General features: G+C 43.7%; 1 protein-coding gene across 5 annotated transcripts in view; it reads left to right on the top strand.

Annotated features, from left to right (window-relative positions):
• The first annotated feature begins 1,816 nt into the window (after nucleotides 1–1,816).
• Nucleotides 1,817–20,473, top strand: part of NRG2 (neuregulin 2) — a 180,184-nt gene continuing 161,527 nt past the window's right edge. For all 5 annotated transcript variants that reach the window (XM_012646346.1, XM_012646345.1, XM_012646343.1 and 2 more), the window contains exon 1: nucleotides 1,817–2,740. In XM_012646346.1, the coding sequence (XP_012501800.1) occupies nucleotides 2,047–2,740 (694 nt within the window). In that variant the 5' untranslated portion in view covers nucleotides 1,817–2,046. The remainder of the gene's footprint in view (nucleotides 2,741–20,473) is intronic.

Here is a 20,473-nt window from a genome sequence, read left to right as displayed (position 1 = left end):
TAACAGCTGCTTGGAGTACAGTATGGGCCCGTGCCATAATAGTAATACTATGTGTGAGACACACAGTAACACAGAGGAGGAAGGGATTAATTCCATCACGTATGTGTCTGGTGGTGGGACTGGAGGCGGATATAGGAAAGGGGATGAGGTATAACACTGAGCTAGGCCTTGGGGAAAGAAGGAGTTTCCAGGTGGATGAGCTGGAGATGAGGCTTCCTGGACACAAGAGACATCATGTGTAGAAGCACTCTAAGACATAGCATAATGTGCTGCAGGTTGCTAGGGTAGGAGGTTTGCTCTCAGGCTATGAAGCTGGCTAGGTAGAAGTAGCCCATGAAGAGCCTTGCTGAAGAGTTTGGACTTTACTCCTGAAAGTAGTGGCATGCCCAAATCATATTTACGTTTGATTTTTAGAAAGATCACTCTTGCAGTGGTAGGACTGGAGGTGGGCAATGAGGCAAAAGAGATGGAGTCTAGTTAGGAGGCTTTGAAGTTATCCAGGTGAGAGATGATGAGGACTTGTACTTAAGGTATTTGCAGCAGAGTTGGAAAGGAAGTAGATAAATTGGAGATTTTTAAAAGGTAGTGCCAAGTGACTTGGTGACTGATTGGAAGAGGGAGAATGAGAGATGAGACTAAGGGATTTATTGTAATGGATTGGGTGACCGAGTATGAAATGATGCTGTTAATAATGGGAGGGAGTTTGGAGTGGGGTGGGAGAAATCATGCTCTTGGCTTTAGATATATTGAGTTTAAGCTGTCTCTTAGACAGGAAGAAAGGTGTAGCTCCCTCCTTCCTTTCCAGAATAGCAATCCTAGCCTAAGTCAGACATCCTTGGGCCGGTTTCCTGTGGGGCCTAGTCAGGGATAAAATTCTTCAAGACCTCACTGGCATTCCTGAGCTCAACATCCTTCAAAGATAAAAGCTGGGTATTGAAAACTCTCTGGACCTTCATTGATAGAAGAATGAATTATGAACCTGTTTTTTTGTTTGTTTGTTTTGTTTTTTGTTTTTTGGTGGTGGTGGTATGTGTGTGTGTTTTAAATCAGATGCTGGCTTCAGTGGAGCACACCCTTCTGCCTCTTGCAAGCTTCAGACTTCATAAAAGAAACCATTTTCATGGAGCAGCCTCAGCCCTGACAGGCTCTGGCTCTCAGTTGGCTCCCAAGAAGCGCCCCCACCTCTCCTGGGGAGCGGATTTTTAAAAGAAGATGAGGTTCCATAGGGCTCAGCCTGGTCCCATGTGGCTGCTGGAGAAAGCTCAGAGTCTTGGCGACTGGACATTCTCCCAACCACCACCATCTCTGGTTAGTGTCCTCAGTGCCAAGACAAGACTCCTTGTAGCCCCAGCTCTTTCCAAAATGACAGGGCTGGGATCCTCCCCTACCTCGACTCAAATATCCAGCGCTCACCAGGCGGTGGCAGGGCCGAGCACATGGGATCATTTAGGGGCTGGCCTCCAGGGTCCTCCCAGGGAAGGGGACAGCCCAGGAGGCAAGAGGCTGGCGGTAGCAACGTCTCTGGCTCCTACAGCTGATGCCCAAAGGCAGGGGCACGCCCTGTGTCCCATTCCCACCTTCATAGGATGCTGCCATAAGCCGTTATCTTCGCCCTTTCCTCATGCACTACCCCCACTGTCATGCTGATAAATCCCAAGAGCAAAGGGTGGCACGATTCCTCCCGCGCCCCTGCGGGCTGAAGGCGGGCACTAAAGCAGTGCAGTCCCAAGCTTCCCCTGCAGAAGCCGCGCTCCTCACTCAGTCCGGGGGTAGAGGGGGCGCGAGAGAGCAAGTGGGCGGGCGTCCCATCCTCCGCATCCTCCTCCAGGTCCTGGCGCGCAGGGTGGGAGCGCTGCGCTGCGCCGCGCTGCGCATCGCGGCCCACTTGCCGCCTGCCCCCTGCCCTAGCTGGGTCACCTCCCCAGGCCGCCGGTGGAGGGCTGCGAGGCGCTAACGTTACGCTGTTTCCGGTTTTCCAGCGGGCTCTGTTTCCCCTCCCAAGGCGGCGGCGGCTGAGCGGCGGAGCCCCCCAAATGGCCTGGCCAGATGCGGCAGGTTTGCTGCTCAGCGTTGCCGCCGCCGCCACTGGAGAAGGCTCGGTGCAGCAGCTACAGCGACAGCAGCAGCAGCAGCAGCAGCGAGAGGAGCAGCAGCAGCAGCAGCGAGAGCGGCAGCAGCAGCAGGAGCAGCAGCAGCAACAGCAGCATCTCCCGTCCCGCTGCGCCCCCAGAGCCGCGGCCGCAGCAACAGCCGCAGCCCCGCAGCCCCGCAGCCCGGAGAGCCGCCGCCCGCTCGCGAGCCGCAGCCGCCGGCGGCATGAGGCGCGACCCGGCCCCCGGCTTCTCCATGCTGCTCTTCGGTGTGTCGCTCGCCTGCTACTCGCCCAGCCTCAAGTCGGTGCAGGACCAGGCGTACAAGGCACCCGTGGTGGTGGAGGGCAAGGTACAGGGGCTGGCCCCGGCTGGCGGCTCCAGCTCCAACAGCACCCGCGAGCCGCCCGCCTCGGGTCGGGTGGCGCTGGTGAAGGTGCTGGACAAGTGGCCGCTCCGAAGCGGGGGGCTGCAGCGCGAGCAGGTGATCAGCGTGGGCTCCTGTGCGCCACTCGAAAGGAACCAGCGCTACATCTTTTTCCTGGAGCCCACAGAACAACCCTTAGTCTTTAAGACGGCCTTTGCCCCTCTCGACACCAACGGCAAAAACCTCAAGAAAGAGGTGGGCAAGATCCTGTGCACTGACTGCGGTGAGTCGCCCCCTCCCTCTGCTAGAGAAAGGGGGGAGGGGCGGGGTGGTGGAGAATGGGGGTGGGGCGAGGAGGTGCTGCAGGTGCCCAGGCCTGGCAGCGTCCGGGCGCTGGGGGGTGGGACCGCCCCTGGGCAGGGCGCCTGGCACGGGTGGATGAGGGGGCTGGGGTTGGGGAGAAGGAGGATCAGGTTCAAAGTGTGCCAGGGGTGGGGGTTGGGGGGAGGCGCCGGCCAGTGCCAGCAGGGATCTGCGGCTGATGTATGGCATGTGGGGCTGGAAAGCTGCCATCATAGCCCAGTAGCGGAAGGAAAAACGGAGAGGTCCAGCCGGTGCTGGCCTGAGGCTCAGTGAGTCAGGAGTGACCCACGGAGGCCTTGCCCGCTCTGCTCCCACGGGCCTGCTGTGCCCAGGTTGGCAGGGTCTGCAGGAGCAGCTGGGCAGACTCCCAGGCTGTGAAGGCCTCGGCTTACAAGTTCTCCTAGGGAATGATCGCCCCCGCCCCCTCCTTCCTCTCCTGGGTTCGCTGCTCTGCTCATCCCCACCGCTGGCGCAGGCAGAGTTGGACTTTTTCTGCTACTGTTTTCCGTCCTCCATGTGGCTCCGGTGTTTTTCTCCATCGTGATTGCCTGTCTTTGCTAAGCGGCTAGCACAGCCTTCTCTTAACCTCCAAGACTAGCAAGCAGACACCTCTTTTGGCTATTTCTGGGCTATCTTACTAGGTCTGTTGATTGTGATGAAGAAATAGAGTAACTTACTTCTGCTGAATGTTTTAAGTTCAGCTCTGACATCTTACTGGCAGGATGTATTGACAGCATCTCTCATCTTCATGATGTTGGGTGCTGCACAGGAATGCAGGTGATTAGAAACACAACACTGAAAGCTATGGGTCTGTGCAGCTGGGAACGGACATCTCTCATGTCAGAAGTCAAAGAAATGTCGGTCTAAGAGCTTTTTCTTGTCCCTGGATCCAGTACTTACTTCTCAGTAAGATATTTCGAACTGAATTATCCCCACACTAGAGTATTTGGTGTTAGCCTGTCTTGTGCTTATTCATATTGGGGTTTCATTTTGTGTCAGCTAAGGCTGAATTTGTTGGCATGCGGTGTGTCTCTCTGGACTGTATAATCACTGAATTGTGATAGATGTCCAGAACTCTCATAGAAGTTGGTATGTTTACCAGTTTACCAACTGATTCTGGGTAGTATAGACAGGCTTTGAGTAACAAAATATGTGTAACAGCTTATAGTAAGTTTTGCTGCCCTCATCTTTCTAGAGCAATGCCTATGACTTTTGGAAGCTTCCCTCCCCCCACCCCCTTCAAGAGACAAATTTTAGGAGTTTAGCTGTGGGAGTATATCTAGGTACTGTGTTAAACTGTGATCACTTTAATGAGAAGTATCTTGGCAGTGTCTTGATAAGGAGGGGAAAAACTTTGAGGATAATAGCAGTTTATTGCTCTGACATTATCCTAAGGAATATTGTTGACTGCTTTTTAATGTTGGTTTTATGCTCTGAAATGTTTTATGATGACAAGTTGAAACCAGCTAAGAATTTCTAATTTTTTATTCTATGAAGTATTTTATCTGAGATCCCTTGGGGAGCTGTGGAATTGTATTATGCTTTGAGAAATAGACAGTAAAAACATTTATTGAACCTTGTCCAAGGACAGCTTCTGTTTTGTTTTTGGTGAGTTGCTCCTGAATATGCACAGTGCACATCTCTACATAATCCCTTGTCTTGGCCACTGCGGACCTGGTGGTCATTGTCAGATAACCCCATAGAGTAAAGGGTTTCTCTGCTCCCTTGTCCCCCTCCTCCTACTTTCTCCTTTTGCCAACACAACATGCCTTGTTAATTATATATTCTTTGTTTTAGTGAGCATTTAATAGCTTAGCAGTTGAATACAGAGATCATGAAAGATTTTAGGGTCAGAAATATAGTCTGTTTTTAGGTTATGATCATCTCATATTATTAAAATAGCATGTGTAGTGTAGTTCTCAAAAAGATAAATTTAGAACTGCAATCTCTGGTAAAGGGGAGGCCCTCACACATCACAAATTATCAAGGAGCAGGTGTGTATGGCAGTAAACATTTTAGAATGCAAAAAGTTTTGCTTTGAATTGATAGTATATGGATAGGTGCCAGCTTGAGGGTCCTTATAAGAGAGGTTTAGAAATTATAGGACGTATATGTGAGACTTGTGGAATTGGCCATAATATGACAGAAGAGTAAAAACTGCATTTTCTTATTTCGAACTATGTGGTTAAAGAAAACATGTACTGGTAATGGTATAAAAAGTAAGGAAACGAAATCATCCTAACTAACCACAACACTGTCCTTGTGCTCAGCAGGAAATAGCTAACAAATTCATTTTATGTTTTCTATTCTACAGAAAGCCCTCTGGGCCACAGGGTCATTGGCAGCATTTTCTCCTTGGAGAAGATTTGCCCATTGCAAAATAGGGAAACTGGCACTTGGAAACTGTCATCATAGCAGTTATGTTGAGCAACTGAGGTTGCACTGTTACTTTGTTTAGCCAGTTTCAGTTCTGAGTGTGTCTGGGTTCTGAGAGGTGTAGTTCCTAGGCAGGTCATCTAGAAAGCTGTGGGGGTTTTTTTTGCGGGGGGGTGGTCAGGACTTTGGGATAAAGAACCATATGGAGGGATATATTGTGCTTAAAAGTTGGCACATGCCTCAGTACCATCAATGCAGGGGTCATACTGGACTTCTTCTAAAAGGTCCTCATAAATGGCTAATTTCCACTGTGAAATGTTGACTTGAAGTCTGTGATCTAAGATGGGGAATGGTGTACAGGGGTCTTGCTGGAATAGCAAGACCTGCCAGAGGGACATTTTGACAGATCTAATGTGTATCATTTATCCAAAAATGCTACATCTAGTAGTAAAGAGTTGAGTAAAATCTTTGCATTTCTAAGAAGATTGCATACATGGAGGAAAGTGTTTTCTATGCCTTCTATGGAAAGAAGAGGAAAAAGAGTTAGAAAGGCCTTGCAGGGATTAACAACTCTATACAATGCTGGGGCATCCTGTTCTGCAAATAGTCCTGCATTTTACAAGACGGTTGCATGTATTTCGGTAAAATTATACCCTATCCTGTTGTTTTCTTATATACATGTTTTAAAGCTGCTTCCTTATTGAATAGATGCAGTAGATAGCATTAAAAAAAAGATAATTTCTTCTTTTGGGATTTTCTGATTAGCAGTTTTCCAGTGTATAGTGTACTTTGTTATTAAACATGGAAAAGGTATATTCCTGGGAGACTTTACATTCTTTAGAAATAGTTTTAAATTAATTTGGCACCAAGATTCACATATTAGACGAAGGTGGTTCACAAAATTCAGTATAGCAAAAGTGACTGTATATTTTTAAAATGCTGTTTATTTAAAGAATCTTTTCTTCCCTAGCCAGCTGGAAACCCAGCTGTGCTGCAGTTTGAAGATGGAAAAGTGAAACTAGATTAGAAACTGACCAGTCCTGGTGATGAAGACAAGTCTTGGTTATAGATTTAGGGGTTGAATTACTACCCCTAAATAATTACCATTATTTCTTATAGTGGCTGCTTTCCTCTGCGGACTACAATTCCTAGGGCAGGAACAGTATCTTTGAGGTATTCTTTCTCCTAGCTTCCCTGCCCCCTGCCCCTCAGTTCTGGTGCTGCGCCTGGCTCATAGAAGGACTTTTCATAAGTGTCTTTTGAATGGATGAAGTCAAGTGAAGTTAAAAAAGAAAGCCTCTAGATTTCAACTAAAGCAATCTTAACTCTCAGATCCGTGACACTAAGTCCTGTGCTGAAAAGCTGAGTTTGATGATAGCCTTTACCTGTCGCTATGGGAACCTTTTTTTCCAAGGGAATCGTTATCAACTAGAGTACTTAACCACAATGTGCTTAATCATTGTGCTGATTAGTGTTAATGGGATTTGAGCTTTGGAGAATAAAGGTTTGCTGGAGGAGACTCTCCTTCTTTTTTGGAGGGTAGATTACCACTAGCCCACCCTCAAATTTAAACAAAAATAAGACAACTATAAGTTTGAATTAACAAACACTTTTGGAGCTAGAGAGAGTGGTTTATTAAAAGTCTAGGTGACTAACTTCCTCTTGGCCCCTAATCAGAGCAAGGGTGCTTCTTCTTTTCTGTCTTCTATTATCTAGGGCATTGTAGTTTTATTTCTTAATGACATCGTTTTTTCTTTATAAAATTGCATTTATATTTTTGGCTATGTAGCACATTTATATGGCTCAAAATTCAGAAAATACGTAAGGATATATGGTGAAAAGTTCCCCTCTTACCCCTGTCCTTAGAGCTACCCAGCTCTAAGTCTCTATTGTAAAATAACTTATTCTTGCAATGTTTATTTCTGTAAAATCACAATGTTTTCCAAAGTAGTCCTATACTTTTATTTTAACAAATGGAGAATGTTAATTTTGCCAATAAGCTAATTTTATGGTAAATGCTTCCTAGGTAATATGTATTTTTTTAACCTAGCCCAAGGTCTTAACTAATTATCTCTGAGTCCTTTTCTATCTCAAGTATCTAGTCAAAGGATCCTCTTTCCCCCTTAACCAGTACCCTTCCTCACAAATATAATCCTGGGGACAGGAATGAAAATACCAACTTATTTTTCGGACACTTTGCCATTAAGAAGTTGTCTATAACAATGAATTTTGTAAGTGTTAATTAGGATGCTCAAAGGGGAGATCCAAAGGTTTGTCGCTGAGATTTAGGTCTGCAGCTCTGCCCCTACAGCAGTTCCTACCGTTTCACACACTTGGTAATCTCACAGTAGTGCCCATGTGGGAAATCACATGATTCCACAGATGGAAAGAGAAAAACTACACAGTGCATGATTACTTTGATTTTCACACAGAAGGCAAAGACCCCAGTTGCTGATGAAGAGTTTGATTTTGACCATATTCATGCACAGCTGGTACATTCCAGGGGACTTAGCTACCCAAATACTGTTTTGAAGTACGTTTTAAAGTTAGCTGATTTGAACATAGTGTTAACGTTTCAGAGGATCTTCCAATTGTCATTTGGATAAGTGGAGGGGAAAGCAAATATGCAAATATCTAAACAGCAGGAAGTCTTAACCCTCTAAAGCCTGTTGGTATAGTGGCATCTGGCAATTTTGAACCTCGAGTTGGGAAAGAAATGATGTTATCATTATCATTGAAATTTTCTCTGTGCAGTCTTCGACAACTTCTTGAGTCTTTCTTTTCAAGGCCTGAAGTGTTGTTAGTATGATTTGCACTCAAGGTAAAAGAAATTTCGTCCCAAATTTCGAATTTGGATGGATGGATGGATGTGGTTATGGGGATTTTTGTCTTGTTTCTAGCAAATTAACCCTCTCCTCCCACTTTTTGAATTTGTACATAGAAATAAATCCAGTTTATGAATTTCAAGAGATGATATAGGAAACTCTTTAGAAAACTGGGGAAAGTAGATGAAGTGACTAGAAGAAGTGCTAAATTATGACAAATTTGAAAAAGTACTGTTTTATATGACATTAAAGTAGACTCCTTTAAAAACAACAATATACGGATGACTCTTGCTGAGCTAGAGCTCCATGTAAGGTTGTAAGAACTGAAGCAAACATGGAGGATAATTAAAAGGCATTAGGATAACATGAAAGAGGACATGCTGTACCCAGGCAAAGAGCTGGGAAGTTTTGCTAATCTGGGGTCAAAAGGCAAATTCATACTGATTGAGATCATTTGCTGCTAATCAGCTGTGATGTTTTTGATAATTACGCAATGAGGTTAGGTTAAAGAACCTTTCTTCTCTGGCTAGTTGCTGCTGGGAGAGTGTGGCATATGAATTCCATTCTATAGTAACATTCCCTTTCCACTTTGTACACGTGGTGAGATCCAAATAGCCGCTCCAGGGACATTCTCTGGGAGAAAGGCCTAGCGTCTCCAGAGTCTGTTATCTCCTCTCCATGCCTCAGCTCAGGACCTGATTGTGTTGCTAGCCTCCTGAGGGTGGGACAGGAGTAGGTGGTTAACATTCCACTTACCCTTGCAGATGTTTCCAGAGTGGCAGAGGCACAGGTATCCTAGAGAGTTTCTGTATTCTACTAGTAACACAGACCCCCAAGATGTAATGTTCATGTTTCTTTTATTCTCTCTCCAGAAACAGAATTCATAATGGTTCTCTTTATCATTCACAGTTTCCTGCCCTGTGCTGAGGTCATTGTCTCCCCTCCCCTCCTCTCCCTGATCCCTTTAATAAAGACTCAGGATCTATCTTTGTTCTTTAGATTGGGATGTTTTCCTTCGTCTTGATCTTGATACTGGTCCAACTAACAGAAATACTTGAATTGAACGAGAGGAGGGTTACCACATGGCCAAATACCTGGTCTAACCCATGCAAAAGTCAGGACATCATTAATTCTATCGTGACGGCAATGTGACTTGGAATAGAATCCCAAAGGTTCTATTACTAAAAGAACTTTCTTTTAATTCTGTCTTTTAAATGTTTGCCTCAACAAGTTTTGAATATCTGTTCTGTGTAAAGAACTGGATACTTCAGGGGAGTTGTGTTATTAAATAGATACAGTCCCTGTCATCAATGAGCTTACAGTAACAGTAAGTCAACCTAGAATATGATAAATACTATAAGATATGCTGACATGGTGCTTTTAGGAGGAGAAGAGTCATAAAGGAAAGAAAGATCATATCTGGTTAGAGGATTAAACAAAGTTTCTTGGAGAAGTAGTTTGAGATGGGGTTCCAATAGTCAGAGATAGATGAGATGAGAGAGGTTTGTGAATAAAGAGAGATGAATGAATTGATTGAATCTATTTCATGTAGTGAGAGCAGCATTCTCAATGGCAGAGGGGCATGTTTGACTTATACAAAAACCGGAATGAAAGGGAGAAACAGGTGAGGATCCTGGAGAGGTAGGTTAGGGTGATATTTTCACCAGTCTTCCGTGCTAGGCTGATGCATTTAGTTTTAATCATGTAAGCAGTATTTGAAGGCTTAGGTTAAAAGTAACTCAGTAATGTTTTATAGTTATCAGTGAATGGGTCTTGCATATATTTTGTTAAATTTATCTCTAAGTTTCATGTTTTTTACTATGTTATTCATGCTATGCTATTATAAATGGGATATTAATTTAATTTAATTTTCCAGTTACTCATTATAATATATAGAAAGATAATTGCTTTTTGTTTTGTTTTTATGTTGATTTTGTATCCTATGACCTTAATAAATTCACTTATTCTAGTAACTTTTTTGTAGATTCCTTGGGGTTCTCTATGTACATGATTATGTTGTCAGTTAAAAAAAGACAGTTCACTTTTTCCTGTCTAATCTGTTTGCCATTTGCTTCTTTTTCTTTTCTTGTTGCACTGGCTAGGACTGCCAAGTGCAATGTTGAATAGAAGTGGTAAGAGCAGACATGCTTGTTCTATTCATTGGGGAGAACATTTAGACTTTCACTATTAAGTGTGATGCTAGCTGAAAGTTTTTCTCAGATGCCCTTCTTTTAAAAAAAAGTTGGTTAAATATAGTGTAATGACTACGACCTTGGGCTCTACAGTCGGACGGACCTGGTTTATTTTATTTTTTTTAAATTGAGATAGGGATTCACCATATTGCGTCCACTGGCCTCAAACACCTGACTCAAGTGATCCTCCCACTTCAGCCTACAGAGTAGCTGGGACTATAGGCACACGCCACGGTGCCTGTCTGGACCTGGGTTTAGAAACCATCTTTTGCATTGTCCAGCTGGGTGATGTTGGGCAATTACTTTCCATGTCTTAGTTTCCTATGAAATGGGGATAGTGATAGCACTTAATAGGATTGCTATTAGTATTAAGTGAAATAATGTGTTTAAGATAATTAACATATAAATTGCTTGATAAATCTTAATTATTAACAAAATCTTATTAACTTAGACCAATGTGAGCTGGAGGATCACTTGAGCTCAGGAGTTCTTGCCTGAGCAAGAGCGAGACCCTGTCTCTACAAAAAATAGAAAAATTAGCTGGACATGGTGGCATGCACCTGTAGTCTTAGCTACTTGGGAGGCTGAGACAGCAGGATTGCTTAAGCCCAGGAGTTTGAGGTTGCAGAGAGCTATGATGACGCCACTGCACTGCACTTTACCCAGGGCGACAGAGCCAGACTCTGTCTCCAAAAAAAAAAAAAAAAAAGTTCTCTTCATTTTTTTCTTAGAGTCTTCATATTTATGGCCTGTATCACTGGTATGACACTTATCATTTAATGCCATACATTATTAATTATCCTTTGATGGATCAGTATCTTAAATCCTTTACCCAACTGTAAAATCTCTGGGGACAGTAACTTAAAATATGGTTAAGTAAATATTTGATTGCTGGCTATTGCCAAGCAAAAAAGAAGCAGTAAGTCCGTTTACTTTCTCTACTAACCACTTTTGTCCTAGACAAATTTCAAGATTCATCAAATGGCAACCCAGGCTAAAGGACTAGAACAACCATAGAAAGTGTCTTCAGACATTTTGATTAAGGGCATAATTTTGCTTCTCAGTAATGTTTCAGTTCAGTTTTTTTTTTTTTTCTTGGAGACAGGGTCTCACTCTGTTGCTCAGGCTGATGTGCAGTGGCATGATCATAGCTCACTGCAGCCTTGACTACCTGGCCTCAAGTTATCCTCCTGCCTCAGCATCCAAAGGAGCTGGGGCTATGGGCATGTACTACCACACCTGGCTGATTTTTCTTACTTTTTTTGTAGAGATGGGGTCTCACTGTGTTGTCCAGGCTGGTCTCAAACTCCTGGCCTCGAGCAATCTTCCCTCCTCGGCCTCCCAGAGTGCTGGCATTACAAGTGTGAGCCACCATGCCTACCTTTTCTTCGTAATGGTCCACAGTTTCTTATTTTCCTCTTTTATTGAGTTTCAGAATTATCTCTAGGTAGTTTTTCCTAACATATGTCAATATTTTGGCTTGTGTTTTTTTCTGTCTTTTGGTTAGTTGGCATTCTACAAAATTCACCAGTTTCACTTTGCCACCTGAGCTTTTTGGATACTCCCCATTCTGGTCTCTCGATGGAATGCCCAGTTATACTCTATTAATCTGGCCTGTTCGTGCTTTAGGCTGAATACCTTAAGAGACAGGAGGTATGACCAGGTGCCTTTTCTGTAGTAAGCTGAGGTCACAAATTAAAGGAGTGACTGTACCTTTTTGTCTAGTAGGAAATTTAAAGCTTCTGGAGGCAGTACTGTTTCTTAGAGCGTTGTTTTTGTTTTTTGGATTTCTTTTTGAAAGAGGGGGATAATGGGAACCCAATGTTTCTTTCTAATGTCTCTCCTTTGGCATGTTCATTCTTTCACCATTTCCTTGAAGTGACACATTTTCCGCCACGTCTGCTTGGCTGATGTATTGGGTGGGCTACTCCAGGAGCAATTCTCTTCCAGCTCTGGGCTCCTGAGGACTACTACTCATCACCTTGCAGAAGGCTCTGGCACTCAGCTTCCTTGAGTCACAATCCCTTCCTCTGGTGCCTGTGGCTGTAGGTATAATCTCAATATAACACTTGCTTAGACTAGTACTGCATTTCACAAGCAATGCCCAATTGATGACTCTCTTCTTTGTATGGCTTTAAAGGAGTGGGTTTATTTACCATTCAGGATGGAACAGGTAGATTAGGTAGATGATTTGTCATGTCTGAATCCCTGTCTCTGGGTGAGAGAAAACAGCAGCGCTGCATCCAGTGCAACTTTCCCAGCATCGTCATTGAATGGCTTGATTTCAGAGGAAAACACAATGAAAAGAAGAATTTTTTAAAAAGAATGAAAGGAGTCTCATAACATGATCCAGTTGTCACAGAGTAAGACTGAGGCTCGGAAGCGAAGAGTTTTTTTCAAAGGATAGTGGGCTTCCAAAGGCAGCCTACCTGACTGCTTACTTTAGTTGCTTTTTTTGTCATAGTCTATTCATGTGGGTTTTACTTCTGACACCCTCTTATCTGAAGCTCCACCTCTCCTACCTCACCCAACCTTGCTCCCCACCTTCCTATTGAGGCCTGCCGACATAATTGCTTTTGTCTAAATGTAACAACCACTCCTCAGCCCTCATTTGCAAGAATCAGAAAAACTTCTAGAAATTTCTAGCACAAAGTTCCCAACCCTTCCTTGGACTTTATGTCTTACAGACCTAGTGGGAATGCAGAAACAAGTCCTGGGATAGATGAAACAAGGCCTACGATAGGATGAGGGTGGAACCACATCCAGCGAATTTGCTAAATTTCTCTTGGGTCAGATTCTCTTGGACAAAACATGGGGTTTTTCCAAGACAGCCTCTCTCATACTTCCAGGTCTTATTTTCAAAGGAAATGCTTTCTCCAAAAAGACTAGTAACAGTCCCTGGCCTCTTAGTAACATGTACCTTAAATTGTCTTGGCCAAGTACTAACAGTGATTCCTTTCAGATGGCACTTCCAGGGCTTAGCCCAGGCGATTCAGGCCAATACTGAGAAGATCCTAAGATGTGGAGCCAGGTAGTATTACACTCTGGGTGGAGCAAGACATCATCGCCTCTGAGAGAAACGCCTTGCTGCTGGCAAAGAATCTAAATTGTAAGCTGAAGGGAGGCATATGGTGGCCCCCAGATTGGGAGGGAGCTTTCTGTCTTTGTTTTTCACTATGTAGATTATCTGAGCAGGTTTCCGTTGTGCATGGTGTGCACTCAGCCGACAGGGCAAATAGGAGCTGGAGCTGAGACTGGTTCCCTCGGGAGTACTGCGTTCACCTCTGCTAGATTCATCCTTGCCCTCACCTGTGCCACCCGACGTGGGCTCCAGGCTTCTCCTGTGTGGTGTCAGCCACGGAGTCTCTGGTGAATGGTCTGCCTTAGGCCTAAAGCTTGTTGAACAGAAGTGAAAGTTAAAGGCATTGGTTTTAGATTAGTTCTGTAAAGGGATCTCTTAAAACTAGTGCATCCTGGGGAGCTGTGTCTAAGAGAAAACATCATGTTGGTAAAGAGTCCCAGTAGGTTTGATGATCTTCTGTGGGCTATGGTCATGAACCATATCTTTATTTAAAGTAAGGATAAGAGCTTACTTTCCTCATCTCTGGGATTAAATAACAGTGTAATCATTCCAGAGTGGGGGGCAGTCATCATAAGAGGGAGAAAAGGGCAATAGTGCTGTTCTGTCCACATGACCCAGGGGTAAATCCAATGGATATTACTCTCCATTTTATGGTTCAAAGATTACTTCTTTGGGAGAGTTTGTTACTAGCAGTGTGAATTTGGGAGAGGGATTGCATAGCTGGCTATGAGTCATGCGGTTAACCCAGTCACTGACTGAAGCTGGCTTATTGATCCTGCCATAGGTTCCTCTAGGAATGTTGTAGATGTTGTGTTTGGTTTTTCTGACATGCTTCTCAAATGCTTCTTCCCCTTCTCCCTTCCTTCTCAGATCATTCCATCACTGCCTCTTCTTTTGATCACTTTGTAGAAGGTGCAGTTCCTAAGGGCTGTCCTTGGTTCTCTTCTCAATTTGTGTAATCTGTTTTGATGGTTTCACCTATACATAGCATAGTGGTTAAGACTGCATGTTCTGGAGCTGACTTTTAAGGGTGAATCTCACTGTGACTTATTACCTGTATAACCTTGGGCAAAATAATTAACCTCTTTGCGCCTCAGATTCCCCAAGTGTAAAACGGGGCTCATAATAATACCTATCTCATAGCATTGTGATAAGGATTTGGTGAGTTACTCCATAAAGCGCTTAGAACAGTGCTTGCTTGTAGAAAACATTCAATGCAGGCTAGCTGCAATTACTGTTATTGCCATGTCTGCTGTTAGTAGGAAGAGAGTGGCTTTGGATGTGAACTTGGGAAAAGTTCCTTAAATTTTTTGAGTCCCAGTTTCCAACTGCCTATGGCACATTGTTTCAGTTATCTATTGCTGCGTAGCAAAACACCCCAAAATGTAGTGGCTTAAAATAGCAACAATTATTTGTTATAATCTCTCACAGTTATGGGAATTGAGGGGCTCAGCTAGGAGGGTTAGTATCTTCCATGTAGTTTTTTGTTTTTTTTTTTTTTTTGAGACAGAGTCTCACTCTTTTGCCAGGGCTAGAGTGAGTGCCATGGTGTCAGCCTAGCTCACAGCAACCTCACACTCCTGGGCTCAAGCAATCCTTCTGCCTCAGCCTCCCGAGTAGCTGGGACTACAGGCATGCGCCACCATGCCCGACTAATTTTTTCTATATATTTTTAGTTGTCCGATTAATTTATTTTCTATTTTTAGTAGAGACGGGGTCTCGCTCTTGCTCAGGCTGGATTCGAACTCCTGAGCTCAAACAATCCGCCCGCCTCGGCCTCCCAGAGTGCTAGGATTACAGGCGTGAGCCACCGTGCCTGGCCTCTTCCATGTAGTTTTAATCAGATGGTGGCTGAACAGTCAGACAGTAGCTGAGACTGGGTCATTTCAGAGTTTCTTCTCTGACATTTCTAGCAGATGATGCTGGCTAGTTTTCATCTGGGAACTTAGCTGGGGCTGAGGGCCAGGGACCTTTCCTGGGTTTCCTCACAGCATGGTGGCTAGGTCCAAGATCGAGCATCCCAAGAGGGGCCAAATAAAAGCTGTATTGTCTACTATGATCTAGCCTTAGAAGTCCCACAGCATCACTTCCACCATATTCTGTTTGTTAGAAGAGAGTTACTAAGCTTCGACCAGATTCAAGGGGAGGGGAATACACTCCACCTCTCGATGGAAGGAGTGTCAAAGAATTTGCATCAGGCTCAGGCTCAGGCACCAGGGTGTGTTCTCCAAGTCAGGTCTGGGTGGAGTTGAGGCTCCTCCAATGTAGTTCCTTGGGGAGAGCAACTTGAGTACTGTTCCTCTTGATCAGAAGACTGTGAATGAAAGTGACAAGTTATCTGCCCTCCACCTCAAATATGATGGTGGGATAGATAGAGGATAACTGCTTTAGATGCTTCTTTTTAAAAAATTGGTAATGCTTACATTTTAAAATGATTTTATTTTTATTTTTTACTTTAATTTTGAAATAATTTCAGACTTAGAAGAAAGTTGCAAAAATAGTACAGAGTTCCCAAATACTCTTTGCCCAGCTTCCCCAAATTACACATGTAAAGTTATCAAAACCAGGAAATTAACAGTATTGATGCAATACTATTAAATAATTTACAGACCTTATTCGAATTTTGCCAGTTGTCTTACTAATGGCCTTTTTCTGGTTCAGGATCCAATCTGGGATCCCATATCATATTTAGTTGTCACATCTCTTTAGTCTTCTATCTAGGGCAGATGCTTCCATTTAGAAAGCGGGGAAACACCAGTCACTAGTCCATAGCAGTTCTGAAATCCAGCCTGGCATGTGAGTAGGGCTCAGTCCTGCTGCCTGGGAGTGATTCTGCACTGTTCTTGGTTCTACCATACGGGCTCCTGGTTCTTCCCTCTGAATTATCCTTCCTTTTCCATAAAATGTAACCTGTGCTTGCAGCTAAATACTTTTCTCAGCCTGCTTCCTATTTGTAGATGTTCCTTTTAGTCCAGGCTGCTGGTGTTCTTGCTACTACAGTAGTCCCCCCTTATCCTTGGGGAATATGTTCCAAAACCCCCAGTGGGTGTCTGAAACTACAGATAGTACCGAGCCTTATGTGTACTGTGTTTTTTCCTATACATGCATACCTACGATAAAGTTTAATTTGTAAATTCGGCACAGTGTAAGATTAACAACAACAATAATAAAGTAGATCAATTATAACAATATATACTATAATAAATGTTATGTGAATATGGTCTTTCTCTCTCTCAAAATATCTTGTACTGTATCATGGAAAGGGAAACCAAGGATGGGGGGGACTACTGTACAATTCTCTTTTTAAGATGTGTGGTTTTCCAACGAATCTTATTGGGGTTCACTACATTAGACAAAAGCCACACCTGCAAATCTTCTCAAGGTAAGCTCTTCTCTACCTGATGTCCCTGTGAGGCTGCTGTAGGACAATACCCTTGGGATGAGTAAAATACCTGTTCTTTAATGGAGCCACATCCCTAAGATCTATGGAGGCCCTTTTGTCTGCCTCAGAGATTGTTTGAGGCATTGCCTTCGATCTTTCCGAGGTCTTAACAAAGAGTACAATTCAAAATGTCTCAAACTGAGCTCAATATCTTCTTACCATATCCTATTCTGTCTCGGACACTCCCATCATAGATAACAACATCAATCTAGTCTCCCAAGCTATTAGAAATGTCAAAATCACTTTTAGCTCCTTTCTTCCTTATTCTCCTGTATACAGAACATTGACAAGTCATGACAATTTTTACTATTGTAAAGTCTCTTCAGTCCAATTCTTTTCATTCATGATTCTCTAGTTGGGTAGTTTTTTTTTTTTAAGAGACGAGGTCTCACTATGTTGCCCAGGCTGGAGTGCAGTGGCTATTTGCAGGCACAATCATAGCACATTGTAGCCTCAAACTCCTGGCCTCAAGGGATCCTCCTGTCTCAGCCTTCTGAGTAACTGGGATTACAGGCGTTTACCACCGCGCCGGGCTTCTACTTACATCTCACCTAGACTGCCGTAGTAGCTGTATATGGAATTCCCTAATTTCAGAGTTTCTGTTCTCTTTCATCCATTCTGTATTGCTGAAAGCCACTTTCTAAGACAAAGTAATTACCTCTCCCCAACACAGAAATCTTTGATAGCTTTCTATTGTCCGTGAAATAAAGTGAAACTTCTTCACAGGGTGTGCAAGACATTGCACAACTTGGCCCCTACCTGCCTGTATGCTTTCAGCCCACTCTCCCGCACTTACTGTTTGACATAGCCAAAATGAACTGCTTGAAAATTTCAAACAAATTTTACATTTTTCTTCTTTAATGTGTTTCCTCCTTCTGTTTCCTTGGCTTAGGTCACTTTCCTTTCCTTTCCGTCTCAGTCAGTTCCTAGCCTCCTCATCCTCCCAGGCTCAGCTCAGATCCCACTTCTCCGCAGAGCTTTTCTGATCCCCCCAGTCAGAATGAATCATGGCCTCCTCTAAGTTTCTGTAGCAGGTCATAGCTCTTCTGTAAACAGAGTGACCGAGTCTGTCACTTAGCGTAGTCTCACCGGGGAGGAGGATGTGCGTGCGTCTGGGCCTCCAGACTATGAGCCCTGAGTGCAGGACGGAGCTGTAGCAAAGGATGAATCTTATTTATCTTTTTGTGCCTTACATAAGTTAGATGGCTAACAATTGCTTGGTGACTTAAAGAGAGTCACCTTAGGATTTTACCTTAGGATTAGAACTGGCCGTTGGGAATAAGCATCTGGCTCACGGAAGGAGATTGGCCTAGGCAGGTAATATGTTGGTAGAGATGTGAGGGCAGTAAATTGAGATAGTAGCTTTAGATAAAAATTGGGAGGGCGGTTTAGTTACAAAGTACTATACTGGACTCTCTATTATCATTGTTGCTCCTGTTTGTAATGTTAGTAAAAGCCAAATCTTTGATACGTTGATTGGAGTCTCTGTTTTATTAGCTTCTATGGGGAGCACCATGAAAAGATTATTCGAGGATTAGAGAATTTGGTAGTTTTGTATGCCACTGTATCCTTAGCACCTTCTTGGTACATAGTATATAATAGGAGCTCAATAAATATTAGTTAAGGGAAAAATGAGTGAAGAAACAATTTCTTCTATGTGATTCTGCAGGGTACCTACATGTGGCATACCCATGGAGCATAGCCAGGACAGCTGGTTCAGAATCAACCCAGGTTAAGAAAGGCACATTGATCATAAGTGATTTATCCAGGGTCCTCTTGATACTCAGCTTTCTGCTTTAGTACAGAGGAGTGGGAGATATGTGGACAGGGTGATTGGTAGTAAGTGAATGGCAGAATTACAGTCTGAATCAGGGAGTCAGAAGTGACAGCATCTTATTTTACGTGACCAGGAGGAGAGTTGGGATATGTGTCCTTAGTTAAGGAAAAGGAGACTAATCAGGCCTTGTCAGGGTTTTTTATTTTGTTTTGTTTTTAGGTGATGAAAGTCCTCCTAGAAATCAGCCTCCCTGGGTTCAGTCTTAGTCCGTACTGCATTCTGTATGGCCTTATGCAGATTGTACTCACACTGTGGGCTTTTGTTTTCAGGAGACAAATTGTGTTTTCTTCTTCAGCTGTGAGAAATGGTGGAGAGAGTGTTTTAAGCCAATTTGGTAAGTGGCATGGCATCAAAATAGAACCTGTATGGGTTTATGTTTTTTCTTTGAAAATTTTAGCAGAATCCTGGGCTGTGGAATAATCTAGATGTCTGGATGCTGAATTTCTTTCTTGAAGCTGGACTTCCCCTGTATTTCATTCTGAGTATCAAACCCAAGCAGCCTCCATGAGTCTATGATTGTGATAATTAGATGGGAGGGGTTTAGGCAATTTAGGAAGATGATGGGGGCCTGACCTCCTCCTGCCTTTGAAATCCACAAAGGAGGGAGAATGGGAAAATGATGAATAGTTGATCAAAAAATGGGGAGCATCCTTCCCAAATTAGGACAGCTGGCTCAGTGATAAAATTGTTTTACTCTGTTACTAGCCCTCAGGACCAGATGCTATGAAAACAGAAATTAAGCTGACTTTGGGCAGTGAGGGCAGTATAACTTCTTCTCTCTGCCCTGGCCAGTTATGGATTCCTCTAGGTTAGTCCTAAGAGTCTTGATGGAAGGGGATCATTGGGACTATGTCATTGGATTCCAGGGAAGGGGTAGATTCAGTTGACAGATGTCTCAGGGGATGTCACTTTTGCGTCTGCTTGGTCTTTGGCTTGTCCTCGCAGGTTCTGTGCCTTCTTGTTTTTGGTAGGGCCAGCTCAAGGTGACCTCCCTGCACTCTATAGATAGCAGAGATGGCCTTCTTGGTCTGTTTGATATTCCTGAGAAACCAATTTTGCTACAGGGCTGGGTGAACCATATGGCAGCCTAGATTACAGAGATTGTTGGCGTTTGTCAACAGAAAGAGCAGGTTTTTTGGCTATAGCAAATCCCCCCGGTAGGATTGCCATACCATCTGTGATCACAGCATATAGGCTCAGATAGGTGGGTATGTAGTCCCATTTTCATTCACTTCTTGCCTCCAAAAGGAAGGTAGAGGCAAGTTCAAATCAAATATTGGTTAACGAATTTTTTTAAAAGCTCCTTGATTGGCGTTTTCACCTAAGGATGCAAGGAAGGTCTAGTAATCATGTATCCTGACCTGGAGAGGTTTACAGTCTAGTTGGAGATATCGGACTAACATGAATCAATAGCAAGTGACATAAAGCAAGAGATATATAATAATTGCACCAAGGTAGCATAGACAATAGAATTCAGATAAGGAGATCAATTAGGGCTGGAAAGTTTCTAGGACAGAATTAGGCCTGGAGGTTAGCCTTGCAGAATGAGTAAGTTTTGGGAACTTAGGAGGACAGGGGGAAGGTTGTAAGGCCAAAAGAACAATACAAGCAGAGGTGAAGACAAGCAAGGTGTCTTTACAGGACCATGTGGAGATTAGTAGGGTTGGGGTAAGATATAGGGGAGATAAGATTGGGAAAGGAGAGCAGGACCAGATTAAAGAGGGTCTGTAGAGGCAGACAAAGGAATTTGGACTTGGTTCTGGAGGTGATAGGGTGCCATTGTAGGTATTAAAGCAAAGATATGGTAGGGAGAGAGGAATGTTTGCAAATACTTTGTACACACAATTCAAAGTGAACTGGAGTTGGGTAGTGATACATGTTCTGGAGATCAAGGAGGGA

Source organism: Propithecus coquereli, unplaced genomic scaffold (assembly GCF_000956105.1).
Source record: "Propithecus coquereli isolate 6110/MARCELLA unplaced genomic scaffold, Pcoq_1.0 Scaffold242, whole genome shotgun sequence".
Taxonomy (NCBI): Eukaryota; Metazoa; Chordata; class Mammalia; order Primates; family Indriidae; genus Propithecus; species Propithecus coquereli.
The sequence above is the reverse complement of the archived record's forward strand: the minus strand, read 5'-3'. Positions and strand labels throughout refer to the sequence as shown.